The 16306-nt window shown below is 42.6% G+C and overlaps 1 protein-coding gene across 1 annotated transcript; it reads left to right on the top strand.

Moving 5' to 3' along the window:
- The first annotated feature begins 4539 nt into the window (after positions 1-4539).
- On the top strand, positions 4540-15200 carry LOC137670062 (solute carrier family 2, facilitated glucose transporter member 11-like). Its single transcript, XM_068412647.1, has 12 exons — positions 4540-4563; positions 6133-6231; positions 7225-7385; positions 7852-7976; positions 8875-9004; positions 9992-10140; positions 10941-11128; positions 12299-12409; positions 13253-13354; positions 13710-13785; positions 14117-14244; positions 14994-15200. Exons 1-12 carry the CDS (start codon positions 4540-4542, stop codon positions 15198-15200), a joined length of 1500 nt encoding a protein of 499 aa, XP_068268748.1.
- Positions 15201-16306: the final 1106 nt, after the last annotated feature.

Genomic DNA, 16306 nt, shown 5'->3' with positions numbered 1-16306 from the left:
AGCAGTGGTGTTAGACAGCAATACTGATGAAGAAATTACCTCAAGGAGACCAGAACATGGCATAGGACCCACTATATGCCACATATTTCATATCATAATACTGAAGATGTAGAAAATATTCTGGCTGAATACACAATTATAGACTGCTAAACACAAGAACATGTAGGAACAACTGTGTAATGAGATGGTTCAGCAGGGAGACATTGTCTGCTCTGTACAACATGTGAAGCAGTGTAGGCAAGGCACTCTATTTTAAACTAAAATACGTGTCATTACCATGAAAAGGTAGAAGAAATAGCATGCCAGTGAATCAGAAATGTACTGGATATAAATGGCCATGAGAAAATCCCCTATACCACAGAGAGGCTCCATCCAATAGAGCTTAGCTAGAAATGAGGCATAAGTCATTAAACTTTGGTAATGCTTCTTCAATAGTTCATCATGTCAGTACAGGCTTTTGTAACGAATTGAATTAATTGAAGCTGTAACACCAGTCTCTACCAGTATTTGCTGTTATTGCACTGACTTTTTGTAAGCATACTGTTAAATATTAAACCAAAGACACTTGCAGGCCTTTGCCCCAAAGCAGTCCCGAATCCTTTGTGAATGGCAATGAATTATTAATATTATTCTGCAGTAGAGGGAGATATAGTTTAAAAATCTGAGGGTTTTTTCCTGTCTTTGGCACCTCCCATTTTACAACAACATTTGTAGCCTATTTTAACGTTCACTTCACACCACTCAACGTGTGAATGGACCAAGTGTCTGTTGAGCCATTTTATTCTGTGCAAGGAAGCCATCCATTTTCTGTCCATCCTCTCCAGCTTCAGAGCAAGATCCCGATCCTGACAATATGTGCTGCTGGGACTGGAGGCACTTTCCAATATGGTTACAACATCTCCATCATCAATGCTCCGACCTCAGTAAGTACCACTAGTCTGAGAGCCTCCTCCTGAGACAGACAGTTCCTTAGTGTCCTCGGTCTGGCTGTAAGCAGTGGCCTGCCACTGAAAATGTGCGCTCTGCTACTACCGAGGGTGAGAAGGGAAGGATATGTTGTTCCCTCTGTATAATTCACATCTGAGGTACAGGACTTTGTTGTTAAGCACCTAGAGCAGGACCTAGCATCACAAGAATTTATTCAAAAGCCTTGTTTCAACTGCTTTAGCAAATCTAGTTCTAAAATTTTCCAGCCTGCATCCTTTGAAATTGACTTTTGCCCTTAAATTCAAAGTTGGACCCATGAAATACATTTTTAAATTATCCAAGACAGCTACATACAGATACAAACCAAGTACAACTTTTCAACAGCTACAGTTTTACACTCTTAACCCTCTGTTAAAAACACATCTAAGAACTAGAGGCCATTTTCAACCGAAAGTTTGGAGGCATGAACACAGAATAAACAGACATACTAATAGGGAAGCCTTTACATTTCTCAGTGTCCTTCCCTCTATGTCATGGTTATGCAGCACTGTCCTTCCCGCTCAGTACATCCAGACGTTCATGAACGAAACCTGGCTGGAGCGCACAGGCGTTCCCCTCGAGAGCAACGTGATACTGCTGCTGTGGTCTTTCACTGTCTCTGCGTACCCTCTGGGAGGACTCACTGGGGCTGTTGTTGCTGGTCCCATGGCCATCATGTTGGGAAGGTAAGAGGGTGCTAGATTTTAACTTAAGCTTTGCAGCTTCCATTAGTCCAAGAGGAATTATGAGCCCTACAACACAATACCCGCTGTAGTTAACGATCATGAAAGCATGTTTTCTGTCACTGATCAGTGTGTCATTAACATTCTGAGCTGACAAGGAGTAACTAGCTAATATCTCAGTATTTCATGTCTCAAAACTCAACGGGGAACAGTTCTTTTCCCCACATTACCTTCTCATCATATTCTGACCCAGCTGAAGAGCTACAAGGATTTCAGCTCAACTCTGTATCACAGTAACCACCTACATAATAACCATAATTTTTGTGCCCAGTTTTCTGCCATCCTTTTAAATAGGAAATCATGATGGAAGAGACCAAGGATTTTTCTTCAAAATGAACTGTGGGAATTGGTAGGAATGACACTGGAAAAACAGAGGGTGAACAACTGCAAAGAGCAGGTCCGCATGTCTCTCAGGCTGTATCCACCTTTTTGACTGAAATATTTCAGGACGTATTTGTTAAATCTTCACAGTTGCTTTTTCTCCCCTGCGCTTGAGTCTCTGAAAAATACCTGTCTCTCCTCACCTGTCTTTCACACACAGCTCTATCCCCAGTTCTCTTCAGAAAAAAAAGAACCAGTTAGTGTTACTAATATAAACAGGAAGTTAGCTTTTGCCTCCCTCTCTCTTGACCCCAAAATTTTCCTCTATGTGCTATCACTTTGGTTTGTTCCTCTTACATGATGATGAAGCAGGCACCATTATGGTTTGGGGCAGGGCTGGAAGACTGTCTTGTTGGCTCACTTGTTTCATGGTTGTGAAGATCTGGAAAGGATATGGCTTCCTTATCCAATGAAAAGTTTCAAGATTTCACCTTGTACTGCTTTGGAATAAAATCATATCCCATCATGAATAAGAGAAAAAAAGACTGACTTCTGAAGAGTAAGTAGGGCAGTGAGTTGGGACTAGAGAGAATTACTGGCTATTAGGGGTCAATAGAGTGCTCTTTTTTTTTTCCTGGTTTTGGACAGAAATTCCTCCTGGGACACATGAAAACTTTCTGACAAAAGCTCCATAAGGATCATATTATTACATGAAAAATTCCTGTTTCAACAAACTAGCATTTTCAGATCAAAACGCACATGACTTACTGAAGGAATGCTCCACTCCGTTCAAATGGGAAACTGTGTGTGAGTGCAAGAGCCATGAATCTGGGTGAACAACTCATGGTGCCTTCAGTGTGTCTAAAGCCAGCGCTGCAGGGACACCCTGTGGTCATGCTGGTAGTTGGAGATGACCCTAATTGTATCATCAGCCACGCAGATTACCTGTCAATGCTCATTCCTGCTTTCATAACAAGACACCAAAACTGCTGATCTGCCCTCTGCACACAGACACTTCATGTAGGGCTTTGGGTAACCACGATGTTGTGTGGTGGAGCTGAGCAGCCCACCTTGAGCTTCCAGGCATGGCAGGTTGGATCTACCATGTGAAATGTTTTATCTGATAACTAAACCTGACACATGTGCTTATAACTGTGTCTTTTCTCTCTGAAGGAAGATGTCCCTGCTGCTGAACAATGTCTTTGTGATCATAGCCGCAGTCTTGTCAGGATTCAGCCGAACAGCAAAATCCTTTGAAATGATTATGCTCAGCAGATGTTTTACTGGTGAAAACAGAAAACACTCATTCCAACTTCCAGCATTTTTTCTGACTGTGGCCTGAAATCAGGTGTCTTTAGACTGATTAAGCAAAGACAAATAGTGGTTACATTTTAATTGGTCTAATTGGTTACATTTTAATTGAAGCATTTAACAAGTTGGTTAATTGTTACTGAATTATGACACTTGTTCAGGTCAATTTTCTTATCATGTGAAGTGTTAGGCAAAAATACATCTTGAAAAGTGACTCTCAGAGACTCATAGTTCATATTATTGTTTACAAATCAAATCACTGTGCACTATTGTATTGATTAATAATCATAAACACCAGCAAAAAACAGTCAGTGCTGCTGTCCTCAAAGAATGCTCCTCTGCACAAGCCGCCACTCACTTCCAGCCCAGCTGGGGCTGAGATTCTTCCAGACGCTGAAGACAAGCAACATCCTAGCCTGGGGAACTGCCAAGTGCAGCCACTCACCAGGAGAAGTAATTTCCCCATAAGCTGTTTGAATAACTTGTAAAAGCCTTTTAACAAAGTCATCTTGGAGACTGCTAAATAAAGAGGCCCTCTGAGAATTATGGATAAAAGTAATTTATTTATTTTACAGTCAGTATTTAAAACTGACATTCAACTTTCCTAGCATCTACCATATATTATAGGGACACAGACTTGAACTTTCAGGCAGTGACCATTACTCTTAAAGCATCAACTGATCCCATAATTCATGAGTTGAATGCACAGGCTTCATCAGGCTTGGTCAAGTCAGGCTTCAGAAGGATTTGCTGTATTGAGGCTCAAAGTAGCAGTCAGGAACTTTTCCTTTAAATGTGATAACTGATTACCCAACCTCTGACTTGGGGCATTCAAGCCAGTCCAGTCTAGTTTGCGCCAGTCTCTGGACTTTGGCTTCCAGCAGTTCCTTTTTTATTGTCCTTTACTCATCTCCTGCAGCTCTTACTGTCTGTCAGCTGCTGCTGGAGCTTCTCGTCCCTAGTGACCTGACATGAATGCACAGCTTACCAAAATTATCCAGTTTCATCAGTAACCAACACAATAATGACAAATCAAATAGCAAGAACTTCATGACAAACCAAAGGGAGTGTAAACACTGGGAAAGAATGAAATGACGTGTTGAAATATTATCTCAGGCTCCTCTTTCTCTATATATAGAGTGACTTTTTCCAAAGTAACCAAAGAAACCATCAGGAAAGACCTAGTCTGCAAGCGGAGATGACTACCTTTGCATGCAAGTTGGTATATGTTTATCTTTTTTTCCCCCCAAATAGAATTTTTGCCGTACATATTTTTTTCTTTTCTGCTATTCTAAAAGACCTGTTGCATAAATTAAGTACAGAAAGAAAAAGAAATCTGAATCAGATGTGGTTAAAATAATAGTATGAGGTCATATCTGAAAGATATCAAATATCTTGCAAGGAATTATTTTTAGAAAGCAAAGAAAAATGGATTTAAGAGCACATTTATATTTAATATCTCATACATAACAGGGGAAGACAAACCAAGGGAGCTCAGAGCACAGCAGCAAAAAAAAGCTACATGATTTGATAGACAGAGGAGGGCTGGAAGACTGAAAAAGTCCTCCACAATAAAAGACTTATGAATAACACAGTATCTGAAAGATGTAAACACCAAAGGATGGAAAGCAATCCTTCCCAGTCAGGGAAGTATAGGAACAGATACTCAGAAAAGATAAAACAAAAATGTTTTCAAAAAGCAATTTTAGGATGAACAGTAAGTTTAAAAAGTCTTCCTTAATTTGAAATCTATTAGATTGGAAAAGTCACCCAAGGGATGCAGCAGAAAAATCAAGCAGTGGTGTTATAGTACAAAGACTAAGAAATTCGCTGCAGGTGCGATATGAAATTTGCACTTAGAATAGGGCTTACTGATTTTCTTGCTGATGGGGAGTTTTGTGCTGATGTGTGGCGTTTTTTGTAGCACAAAGGATAGTAGGGATGTCTAGTAGTAGAGACTGCGAATCTCATTTCTACCTAGTGCTTTGACAAAGAGGACATTGTTGTCATTTAATATATGAATGTACCAAATACCAAATTTATTCAGAGCTGACTCCTTTGAAACCAACAATGTTGCAACATGGATAAATTTGATGCCCATTCAAGCCATGACATTCATCTGATTAGAAATCAGCTTGTAAATGTTTGGCTGTCATTGTTCAGCATTGCCTTTGAATATGATCCGTTCTAGAGCTAGAAGTGCAGCATCATGCCATCATTGCTGGACAGAATATCACTAGGACACTCAGTAACAGAGAGTAGTGGGACGGATGGGATATGCATGTACCACAGTACTATATTGTGGGAGTATTCTTAAGCCTCCTATCAGATATAATTCTAAGAAAAGGTGAATAAACTATGAAACCAGGAATGCCCTTCAGTCCCCAAATGTTTATCTAGTCTCAGCCAAGTCACTGAGTAAAATATTCATTTAGGTGATATAACAAGTGGGAAAGGAGGAGGAAGGACAAATAGATGTAAATCGTGCACATAATGCTTGCATATTGCACCATGCTCCTGCAACGAGTTACCTATGATAGTGCAGATTGAGACAGCCAAAGCTGAAGACAGAAGCACTGAAGTGTGTAACTGGGTTCTGGGAGACAGCTACGAGCTTTGTCTCTCCTCAGATTTCTCACTGTCCTGTGCTTTAGTAGCTGTAGTCTATTGCCCTCTGCGCTGGCTCCTTGGTCTCCAGGTAGGCAGGTGTGTGGCGTTGCTCAACCTGGACAGCTGGGGGCATGTCTGAATAGCTGTACCAGCTCTGTTTGCTGTTTTTATTTCCTGCCAGAAAATGAGCTACAATCTCTTCCTCCTGGCTTTTGTCTTGGGCATTGGTGGAGCTTTCCAGTATGGGTTGCAGGTCTCCATTATCAATTCTCCTGCTGAGGTAAGCATGGACAGCTCAAAAAATTGAGCTGCCAGTGTGGATTTCAATGTTCCCATGCATTCCTGCCTCTGTATGCAATCACTAACTTTTTCACTTCTGCTGTCAAAACTTATTGTGGTTTCTTGGTTCTAAGAGTAGCTGCTCTTGTGTTTCATGGGATTTTAACTTCTGTCTGGTGTGACAGAACTGGGAAAGGGGAGGATGAGTGATACCTATAAAGTCAGCCACTTTCCCCTTACTGAGTTGAATTTCTCACAGGACAGTCTCCTCTTTCCACTGCTCAGGGAGTCCATTGTACCGTGGCTTGGCCACACACAAGGTCTAAGTGACTGCCTGTAAGGTGAAATAGGACAGGGAAGGACTGTAACTCTAGGGCTGAGGTCAGCACTAATACCTGCAGCTGGAAAAGGAAAATTAGGGGAGGTGTTTTTCACTGAATGGTGCCGAGGACATTGAGCTCATACTATTAACACATGGGGACTTCTCATCAAGAATGAGAGTGCCACGGAGGTTATGAACAGTAGGTCAGAGAGACCCCACCGTGGGCCACATTGAGGGACAAATCCTGATCTAACTGGAGTCACTTGAAGTCAAACCTGGATTTCACCCAAGGCATCAGACAGGATGAAGCAGGTGGACAAGAGAGGCAGATAGATAAGCGGGAACAGCGGGGAAGATCGGTTAGCAAAACAATCAGGGTTTAGCACATAAATGGAAGACCAAACTGCCACTCTCTCAGTGGCACTCACAGTTGATATTTAATATTGATATATTTATTCATTGATTTATTCGTTGCACCTTGTTGCTAAAACATTAACTCTAGGGATGATAGTGGCAAAATTCCCTTTGATTTCACTGGGGCTAAGATTTCAACCAAGGTGTCAATAGAAATGTATCAAAAAGACCAGTAAGTACGTAAGACAAGTAAAAAAGAGGTGCAATTATGCAAAAACATGTTGACTGAGTCAATTGGTTTCTGTTTTTCTTTTAAAGTACATCAAAAGTTTCATCCGTGAGACCTGGCTGAAGAGATATGGCTCTTCTCCCAGTGAAGACATGATTACTTTGATGTGGTCCTTTGTTGTGTCCATTTACAGCATCGGTGGGCTTCTGGGGTCCTCGTCTGCCGGATATTTGTCTGTTAGATTTGGAAGGTAGGAATAATCACAACTGCAAAAATAAGTGACTATGTCTTGGGAGAAACTGCTTGTAAAGTGGCACTGTGAGCAGCCCAGAGCTGCCTCAGATGAGGGATCAGTTCAGTGAAGAAACAGAATGGCAAAATCTGCCAATGAACAGAAAGAAAATCATACCCTCTCCCTTATAAATTCGAAAGCAAATCCAGTCCAGAGAAATCATGAGGAGTGCATGCATTTTTAAGTGAATTTCACAGACAACCACTCACAAAGCTTGTAATTCAGTGTAGATATTGGCTCCACCAGAGGCATCAAAAGCTTCAACTGGCTGCTTAGTCCATGACAAAGTTTTTCCATTCCCATTTCCCATTTACTTCACTGCAGCTGATCTCAGAAGCCGGCACCGAGTCTTTAACCAGTTCTGTCAGGCTGTGAACGACACATGGACAATATTTATGCTCACATTAATTTAAACTAACTCCAGGAAGAAGGCCATGCTGTTTGCCAATATCCCTGCTCTGCTGAGCGCAACTCTGATGGGACTCAGCCGGCTATGTGGATCCTTTGAGATGATCATCGCTGGAAGATTATTTTCTGGAGTGTGTGGAGGTAAATTAGCATTCCTACCTATGGTATTAAATACTTGGGAGAGCAGTGACAGGGTCACAAGGATTTACCAGACTGAGTATGTGGATCACAGATTTTTACTGAACTCTGCAGAGAGCCTGATTGCTGAATACATTTTTAACTAAATAAGAAAACACAAACATAATTAAATTAATCATGTGTGACATCTCCATTTCTCATTCTTTTATCTTTACTCCCAATTCATATAAAATGTACTGCCATCTTGTGAAAAAGCCAAAACATGCACTATTTCAGGGGAGCATGCTCACTCAATAGAAAGCTGCCCTCTGTTGTTTCTGTTGCTGCTTGTTGTGGCTGATACTGCCTTCCCTATTACAGACAAGGGAATGGGTTTCAAGCTGGGCAATTCTAATTTCCAGATGCCTCAGAAGGGTATGTTCTGTCAATGTTTTCGATCCCTGAGCAGTTGGAAAAGATAATAATAACCAGTAAAAAAATTGAGAGATAGGATAAGTATTAATTAATTCACTGGGCAAATGGAATATATATCATCTGTTAACTTGTTGGTTTCAAGGACAAAATAAGGCACATAGCATCCTGAGTAGACACTGAAATATATAATCTGAGATTAAAGGGTGCAACAGCAATCCTGTACATGTGGCTGTAGGAAACATTGTAAGAGAAGGCCAGCCTGCTGAAGAACAGATTTCCCAGGGAAGCATACTCCCTTAGTGAAATATTTAGCAAAGACACAATGCCACAGTACTGGGAACATGCTTCATGTAAGGCAGACACATACTCAGCATGGTTAAAAATGTACCTCAGAGCCTAGCCCTACATGCTTTGCCTGTAATGGTCCCCTCTCAAACACCAGACCGATGGGAGTCTGAATTGCCCTAATAGTCATTTGTCACTGCAGGTTTAGCTCTGAATATCCACTTCATGTATGCTGGGGAATGTGCCCCACGGCAGATCCGCGGGCTGATTGCCGTAACAGCTTCTACTGCCATTGCCGTCGGAAAGTTTATAGGATTTGCTCTGGGTCTCAGGTAAGGGGGTCTGAGACTTATTTAATTTATTCTGCTATTAAAACATATGCATATATCAATACAAGCCTATGGACAGGCAAATCAGCAACTATTTTTAGACATGTTTTCAGGGTACCCTAGGCAGCCACACTGAATTAGCTCAGCCCAAGTTCATTATTTAAGTGAATGGGAATCAGAAATCATACAAAATACTTAATCCTGAAGAATGATGTTGCTTCTTAGCAAGGACAGATCAAAATACAGATAATAAAAACCTTTAACAGATTTCAATGTGTTTGAAAGAAATCCATCTTTTGTAAGAACTGACCTTTACTTTTTATTTTTTTAGAAGGAACAGGGAATATCAGATCCATCCAAACTTTCTTGAAAAATATACACAAACCAGCACACCCCCTCATCAAACACACAAGCAAACCCAGAAACCTATGATGGATTCACTCCTCCCAGCACAGGCTCCTTCTGCCTGCCCTATGCCAAAGATTGTCCATCCCGTTCCCAGGGCACGCATCATTCTGGTCACAGTATTCTCAAAGCTGCAGGAAACCCAGCAGCTGCTATTTGGGGCAGTCAGTACCAGGCTGATAACCCGCGGATCCTGTCTTAATTGCAACCGCAGACTCTGTGGATCAGAAGCAGAGGGATCAGCCACCACAGGTTCCTTCTTCAGCGCTTTTGCCAGGACACTGTTCGTCCCCGCGGGCCCTCAGCTGTTGCAGGAGGCTGCAGTTAGACCTTGCTCCACTCACCACTGAGCAACAAGTGGCAAAGCTGTGTAATGCCTGTGCTGCAGGCAACGGCACTCTGCTCTCCCCTTCTGCCTCCCATCGAGGTTTTCATTTTTCTGGGCTGAGAAATGCTGGAGACTCCTGGGTGAGAGCTGCCAGGACACATGCAGCAGGGCCGAGGGACCACCCTGTGTCTGCGTGTGCTCACATGGCCAGCACATATGGTTGCTCAGCTCCTCTTGCTTTGCTGGTTTTGTTTCAGAGAAGTTCTCGGAGTAGATGCTCTCTGGCCTATTCTCATGGCAGCCAACGCGCTTCCTGCCCTCGTTCAGCTCCTCACCCTCCCCTTCTTCCCAGACTCTCCCCGCTACCTGCTCATTGACAAAAAGGACAAGGAGGGGTGCATCAAAGGTAAGGAAATGGGCCACAAAGCATTCATTTTAGCAAAAAGTGGAAAATACAGTACAGCCCCACATGAGCCTGGAAGGGAGGTACAGCTGGGAAAAAGCCTCTTGGTCTTTTGGCTCTGAAACCACCTTCAGCTCCAATGAAAGACAGCCTGTTCTGTTTTGATATTAGTACTCTCTTGGCATTTCCCTTGCCCTCTGCCAGGATTCTCTGAGGGATGTGATCACACAGAGCTGATATTTCCATCAATACAGATTCTGCCCTGAGCAGAGTGTGGATACGGTGCCTTCTGGCTCTGTAAGAAAGGGATGCTTTTTGCTGTCATGCCATAACCATAAGCATTCCAGTTCTTCAGGAACCCTACCAGCAACTACTGGCATAAACAGAGAAACAGCCATTGTGGGTTTTTAACTATCAAAAGAGAGAACTCTTTGGATGTCGACTTATTTTTTAATGTGGGAGCCATTTTTCCTTGTCTGTGTTTTGGTGTGTGCACTAGAACTGCTCCTTTAGCAGGAGGGTATTCAGGGAAGGATTGCCAAGGATTTAGGCGTGATTTACACTGAAACAGTGTAAGCAGCTATTGACCAAAGGTGAGGTTGTGATTAAGATTTATGGTAAAAATAGATAGCAATGAACTGGATCTGTGTATAATGTGAACCCAGATCTCTAGGAAGTTCACACAAGTGAAGAGCCTGAAGTTCAAATAAGACACTCTGCAAGGCAGGAATTAGTCCTCTGAATTCATGTCTGTGCTGGTGAGCTTCGACCAGGAGTCATCTTCTCTCTTCCTCTCCTTCCAGCTGTGAAGCAGCTCTGGGGAGATGGTGACCACATGGCCGAAATAGACGACATGATGGCAGAGCAAGAAGCCATCCGTGGGGAGAAGGCTAAGAGCATCTGTGATCTTTTTCGTGACAAAGCTGTCCGTTGGCAGCTCATCACACTCTTCCTTGTCTGCTCATGCACGCAGTTAATTGGTGTCAATGTGGTACGTGTGCTACTTTTCTCTGCTTTCTAGATTGCTTACAGTTTCTTACAAGTAGTAAAACGCTGACTGCAACAGTGGCTGTAAGCAGGGGATCTGTTGTTACTGTTTATTACAATAGTTTCCCATGGAAGTTTGGGACCTGGGCTAAGGCAAGAACTGTGTTTTAGCAAGTGTCATCTGAAGGCAGCTCTATGGATTACCCTGTTATGATAAGGGCATGGAAGGGGATAAAATAAAATCTCAAATTCAGAACAAGTAAAGAACAGCATAAGCTCCTCTGGGTCTCTGAACTCCCGAAAGCACTGCCCAGAATTGTTCAGCCGTTTCCGTACACACTGAGTCAGGTTTGTAATGTACACTGACAGTGCATTTCCATATTCTTACCTCTTCGGATTTATTTCTAAATCCTTTAACTTTGCACTTTCTCAGATTATAGATAATTACAACATCCCAGTAATATATGTGACAGTTACTGATATAAACTCTCTAATATACATTTTCTCTGGAAAGATCTCTGTCTATGTTTCAGTAGATAATATTGAGTATTGGAATAGTTATTGTACAAAATAAGCTTGTAGTAAAACTTTCAAAGTCCAGATTAATTTTGCAAATTCAGAAAGACTTCAAGATTTGTAAGACCCCTTTCTACTCCCACTAGTGCAGCAGTAACTATACCACAAAGGACTAGTAGAAATTGAGCATATTAACAGTGGAATTTCTTATGCTTTAGGAGTGATTACATCCAGAAAAACAGTGACTATCAAAATCACTGCAAAGGCTTAAAGAAGATGTAGAAAGATAATTTAAACCATTTGCTTAGTATGTACTGTCCACATTTCTGTATGCTCCTCATCCAAGGTACATGAGACACTAAAACATGTGAAAGATGTCAGATAGAATTATAACCTGTACCATAAGACAAAGGCAGTGCTAAAAGCAAGCAAACAAAGAAGAAAAAGGCTGTATTCGTTACTGAGTTCAAGACAGAGCTGCTAGTAAAAGCTGTTCTGCACAAATAAGCTTCGTGAAAACATTGAGGATTAGTTACTGAAATTAAGCAGATTTTCTCTTTTGTTAAGGCCTGCTTAGTTATTTTCTGTCAAAAAAGACAAAAGCTACAGTAAACATGACCACATGGGTACAGCCTTCACACATTTCTATTCTTTCCAGGTTTACTCTTATGCATACACTATCTTTATAAAGGCTGGAATCCTCCCTGCTCAAATCCACTATGTCTCCCTGGGTGTTGGGATCACCGAGATCCTCACCACAGTTCTGTGTGTAAGTGGCTCCTCAGCTGGATTTCATTCTGCTGTAATGCATGGTTCATTTCAGTCTTTAGAACTGCTGTAAATGGAGCTTCAGGAATCAAACTTCTGCCACAAAACAACCATAGTACTTTGCACTGATCTCACAAAATCATCTCCATACACCCTGCAAACATGGGCATTTATACTCAATTTATGGCAGGGCAGGAGAGCCTTTCCCTCAAAGTCACGACCCAGGCTGAGCCAGCCTTGGGAGTCCCAGTTCCCCCTGTAGGAAGGGCAGGTGACAGTTCCTGTGTCCCCCTGTCAGTAGGACTCTGTCTATGGTTAGTGCCAAAAGGGGAGGCGGGAAGGTGGGGTTACGGTTCTGAAGGCAACAGCAGCTTTGCTCAGGAGCACGGTGGAAGCACTGACATTCCTCCTACAGTTTGCTTTTCACGTCACAGTGACTGACACCAGCCCCACGCTGTCCATGAGTCCTACTTACACGGCTGTAGGATTCATGGCAATCAACAGTGAAGCATTTCCACTTTGCTGTCCGCCCTGGCTGTCCTTTGCCTGCAGAATGCCACCTCGGGCCTCCTCTGCCTGGGCAATGCTCCCTGCAGCCCTGCACCTCCCCATCTTCCCCCGCCTCCCTGCAGCTCCTGGTCCTGCTCAGTCCCCCCACATGCCTTTGCTCACCCTCCCAGACGAGGTACCACATCCCAGTCCCAGACTCTTCAGAGATCCCCTGCCTGGCCAGCGAAGGCAGCTACCAGAGCAGCTCACCAGTGCCTACCTTTAAGGTCTGTCTGTTGGAGCTGACAGCATCTCACCAAAACGATTCTATGATTCTGTGTCCTTCTGGTTGCAGGGTTTCCTAATTGAGCGTGCAGGGAGGAAGACACTGCTGTGGAAAAGCTACACTGTTATGGCCTTGGCTTTAGGGCTTCTCACAGTCACACTTTCACTACAGGTAAGACCCCACTTACGCATTAGAGCTGTGTCTCATCTTCATGTTTTATTGTATGGCATATATCATTACTATTTCCCTCCCCCCAAATCACTTTTTAGTGGGAGTAGAAGTATGTTTGGGGCTAACCATCATACTAACAGAGGTCTGTTCCCAGCCATGTACATGCAGATTAAAGCCAATAGCTTTATACAACCATGATCACTGCCAAGACTATCTCCTTGTGACGTTTCTGGAAGTAGAGGAAACAGATGTATGTTTAACAGTGACATAGTTAGCAGTGATGAATATTTCTAATGGAGCTGGATAAAGAAAATTTTAATTTCTGATTTTATTTGCTTTTCATTTCCTACCACAGGATTCCTTTTCCTGGGTCCCATACTGCTCTGTTGCACTCATCTTTATTTTTGTCATGAGCTTTGGCATTGGGCCAGGTTGGTATTTTCTACTGGAATGGTTTCATATACTCATTCCTTCCTCACTGCAGCCTTTAGGAGAGGTCTCAGGCATAGCTATTCCACAGTTAGCATGAATCCCTACTGCTGATTCAGTGCAGGGGTAGATGTTCCCCTCTGTACTGTGATAGGAGGTAAAACTTCATTTCATATTGCATTCCTACATGCCTTCTTCCTGAAGAGCCAAGCAGCACCTCAAACACTTCCAGGTCAGTTAAAACCGTTAACTTATGTGGCAATATGAGGTGTGAACTACTGAAGCATCTTGCAAAATTTCTAAACTTCCTTTTTTCAACAACATCTTTTTCAGCTGGAGTATTATGCCCCTTGCCCACAGAAATATTTATTCAGTCATACAGACCAGCTGCTTATGTTTTTAATGGTGCTACAAACTGGATCCAACTCTTCATCCTTGGACTTTTGTTCCCTTTTATTGTGGTAAGCAAAGCAAGGTGTTTTGTTTCAGTTCAGAGGAGGTTAGACCCTTCCTGAACCTAGAGCAAACTTCTCTTTTTCAATCCATCATGCAAAGGACAGAGCCCAAACTAATTGCAGTTCTGATGGCCTCTTTCTTTTTACCCAGATATCTAGTGAAAGTGTAGCAAAACCCCAAAATGCTGCTAAATCTACAGTTAGTGTGACACTGGCAAACACGGAAGCGGTGACAGAGGCATCAACACTGTCAGATGTCATTTGAACGTCATGAGGGACTCCTTCTTCTCCCCCCTTGTCCTGTATGTGCATCTCCTTTGGGGTTAATGTGGAAAACGGGCAGTCCCAGAGATCTCACCGAGCACTAGTAAGGAGCAGGAAACTAAAGCCTTTGCAGTTTTGGACTGTGCAAGGAGGGACAGAGCTAACATGCTACATACCTTGCCCAATCTAGCACTGACGGAGAAGGACAGAGCAGAAAGGAAGAGTAACTGAAGCTCAGTGCTTCTCTCAATTGTCAAGCAATGACTTTCAATGTCTGCTGAGCATACAACTTTCCTCCTTAAAATAGGAAAGGAAACTTAGTTCATCTTACCACCTGGTGCTGTTCCCCAGGTGGCAGCAAGCAGGATTTACATCAACTGAGTCCCTGACCAAGTTTTTTAGTAACTACAAAATCAGAAACTCTAACTCATAAGAGAAAGAAATCTAGATCAATTTATATGAACATATTTTGTGTCTTTCTTTTCCAATAGGAAGGTCTTGGTAGTTTCTGTTTCATCATTTTCCTGACATACTGTCTGTCCATGGCTATCTTTGTCTTCCTGGTGGTGCCAGAGACCAAAGGAAAGACCATGCTGCAGGTCATGGAGGAGTTCAACCGCCTGAACTACCGTGGAAGGAAGAGACAGACAGCCCTACAGCAGAGTAACTGCTCCGTGATGATTGTTACTAGACTTTAATAACAAACTCTCCACTCCATATTTTGCTCTTTTATTGCTGTAGTTCCCAGAAGCCTCACTAAGCAAGAGAGAAACCATTGCTCCACAAACAGGACAAATGTGTATTTTAAAAATAATCACCTGCAGTGCAGGGTGCAGGATGAACTTGGTGGTTCTCTCCAACTGCTGAAATACGAGCTGAATTAAATTCTCTGCAGAAAAAAATTACACACAGTGTATAAAGAAATAAGACTTTGTCAGTCCCCGCAAGTTAGCAGCTGTGTAAACTGAAAACACAGGATCTGCTATTTTTCTTACCAAAACTGGGGCTCAACAGTATTGGAGGAAGTGAGTGTGGAAGGTTCAGATGTACAGCATACTTGTGAAACTGAGAGAAAAAGAAGACAGAGCTTTCACATTGAAATTATCTGCTTCTATTAACAAGTCAGTGCTGCTGAGTTTTCCCAGAGGAGTTCGTTCAGTCCAGATGAAAAGAAGTGTTTAGCTCCTTAATCCAGTGGAAGAAGAATACCTTGCCTATCAGTAGACAGGATCGGTATGCAATGTTTCCTCCTCTTACAATTAGACTTGAAAGCAAGTACGTGGTATAGGGGCAACTAGGACTTCCTTGAAGGAGCTTATGATCATGCTTCTGTGACCTGCAGCATGGTCTTCATCCTTTTTTTTTGGAGGGAGGGGAAGTCATTGCTACATCTGAAGAAAAAAGGTGTAAAGGAGGTATAAGGTCCTACTGTAAAGGAGGCACTATGCTACAGAAGCATCCAAGCATAACCTGTCACCTCCCGCCAAACCTCTTGCTTGATAATCAGGTACATTGCCTAGATTTTGGGGATTCTTCTATTGGGACAAACAGCACTGAAAGAAAGCATGAGCAAAGACAGCAGAGCTGCAGGAAATCATGAGTGGGCTAATCCACAGTGGCCAAGTTCTCCTTCATTAGCAATGGCTATGTAGCGTGTCTTCAGCCTGGATTTATTTCATGTCAGAGAGAAGGAACACTGGGTTTCAATGGGATTGAGTTCCCAAGAGTAACTGGTACCGATGAGACAAAAAAGAGTGGTGCCTTTCCCAGAGAGCCAAATCTGTATGTCTGAGTGTTTGCTTCT

Source organism: Nyctibius grandis, chromosome 14, assembly GCF_013368605.1.
Source record: "Nyctibius grandis isolate bNycGra1 chromosome 14, bNycGra1.pri, whole genome shotgun sequence".
Lineage (NCBI taxonomy): Eukaryota > Metazoa > Chordata > Aves > Nyctibiiformes > Nyctibiidae > Nyctibius > Nyctibius grandis.
This window is presented reverse-complemented; position numbering and strand designations above follow the sequence as displayed.

Coding starts and splice junctions, on each gene's coding strand:
- LOC137670062 (XM_068412647.1), top strand. CDS start 4,540: ATGACTACCTTTGCATGCAAGTTG. Junction 11,129..12,298: donor AGTTAATTGGTGTCAATGTG/GTACGTGTGCTA, acceptor TATTCTTTCCAG/GTTTACTCTTATGCATACAC. Junction 13,786..14,116: donor GAGCTTTGGCATTGGGCCAG/GTTGGTATTTTC, acceptor CATCTTTTTCAG/CTGGAGTATTATGCCCCTTG.